At 60.7% G+C, this 468-nt stretch overlaps 1 protein-coding gene across 1 annotated transcript in view; it reads right to left on the reverse strand.

Annotated features, from left to right (window-relative positions):
- EMH_0054280 (uncharacterized protein) overlaps positions 1-468 on the reverse strand; it is a gene marked incomplete at both ends in the record, with an annotated part of 7,584 nt that overhangs the window by 4,520 nt on the left and 2,596 nt on the right. The window contains 2 exons of the mRNA XM_013497102.1: positions 129-283; positions 339-467. Coding sequence (XP_013352556.1) covers positions 129-283; positions 339-467 — 284 coding nt within the window. The remainder of the gene's footprint in view (positions 1-128; positions 284-338; position 468) is intronic.

The raw sequence follows: 468 nt of genomic DNA on the forward strand, positions 1-468 counted from the left end.
TTCTGCTACTCCTGCAGCAGCAGCAGCAGCTGCTGCTGCTGCTGCTGCTTCCTGCGACGATTTAGGGGGCGCGGGGGGAGTAAAGCAAACGGGAGAGGCAGCAGCAGCTCAGGGGGAATCTCCCTCACTCTTTCTGATTCGAAGGAAGACCCTCTGCTGCTCTGTGTCTTTGCTGCTGCTGCTGCTGTTGCTGCTTGTGTTGCTGCTGCTGCTGCTGCTGCTCCTGCAGGATGCTGCTGCAGTTCGCGATCGGAGCTGAGAGAGGAGAGGCCATCTGCTGCTGCTGCAGCAGCAGCAGCAGCAGCAGCTTTGTCTGGCGTAGCAGCAGCCAACTCCACCACCAAGGCGGGAGTTGAAGCGACCGCGGGTGCTGCTGCTGCTGCTGCTGCTGCTGCTGTTGCTGCTGCAGTTGCTGCTGCAGCTGCTGTTGCTGCTGCTGTTGCTGCAGCTGTTGCTGCTGCTGTTGCT

The sequence above is a fragment of the Eimeria mitis genome, genomic scaffold (assembly GCF_000499745.2).
Source record: "Eimeria mitis Houghton genomic scaffold, Emh_scaff2470, whole genome shotgun sequence".
Taxonomy (NCBI): Eukaryota; Apicomplexa; class Conoidasida; order Eucoccidiorida; family Eimeriidae; genus Eimeria; species Eimeria mitis.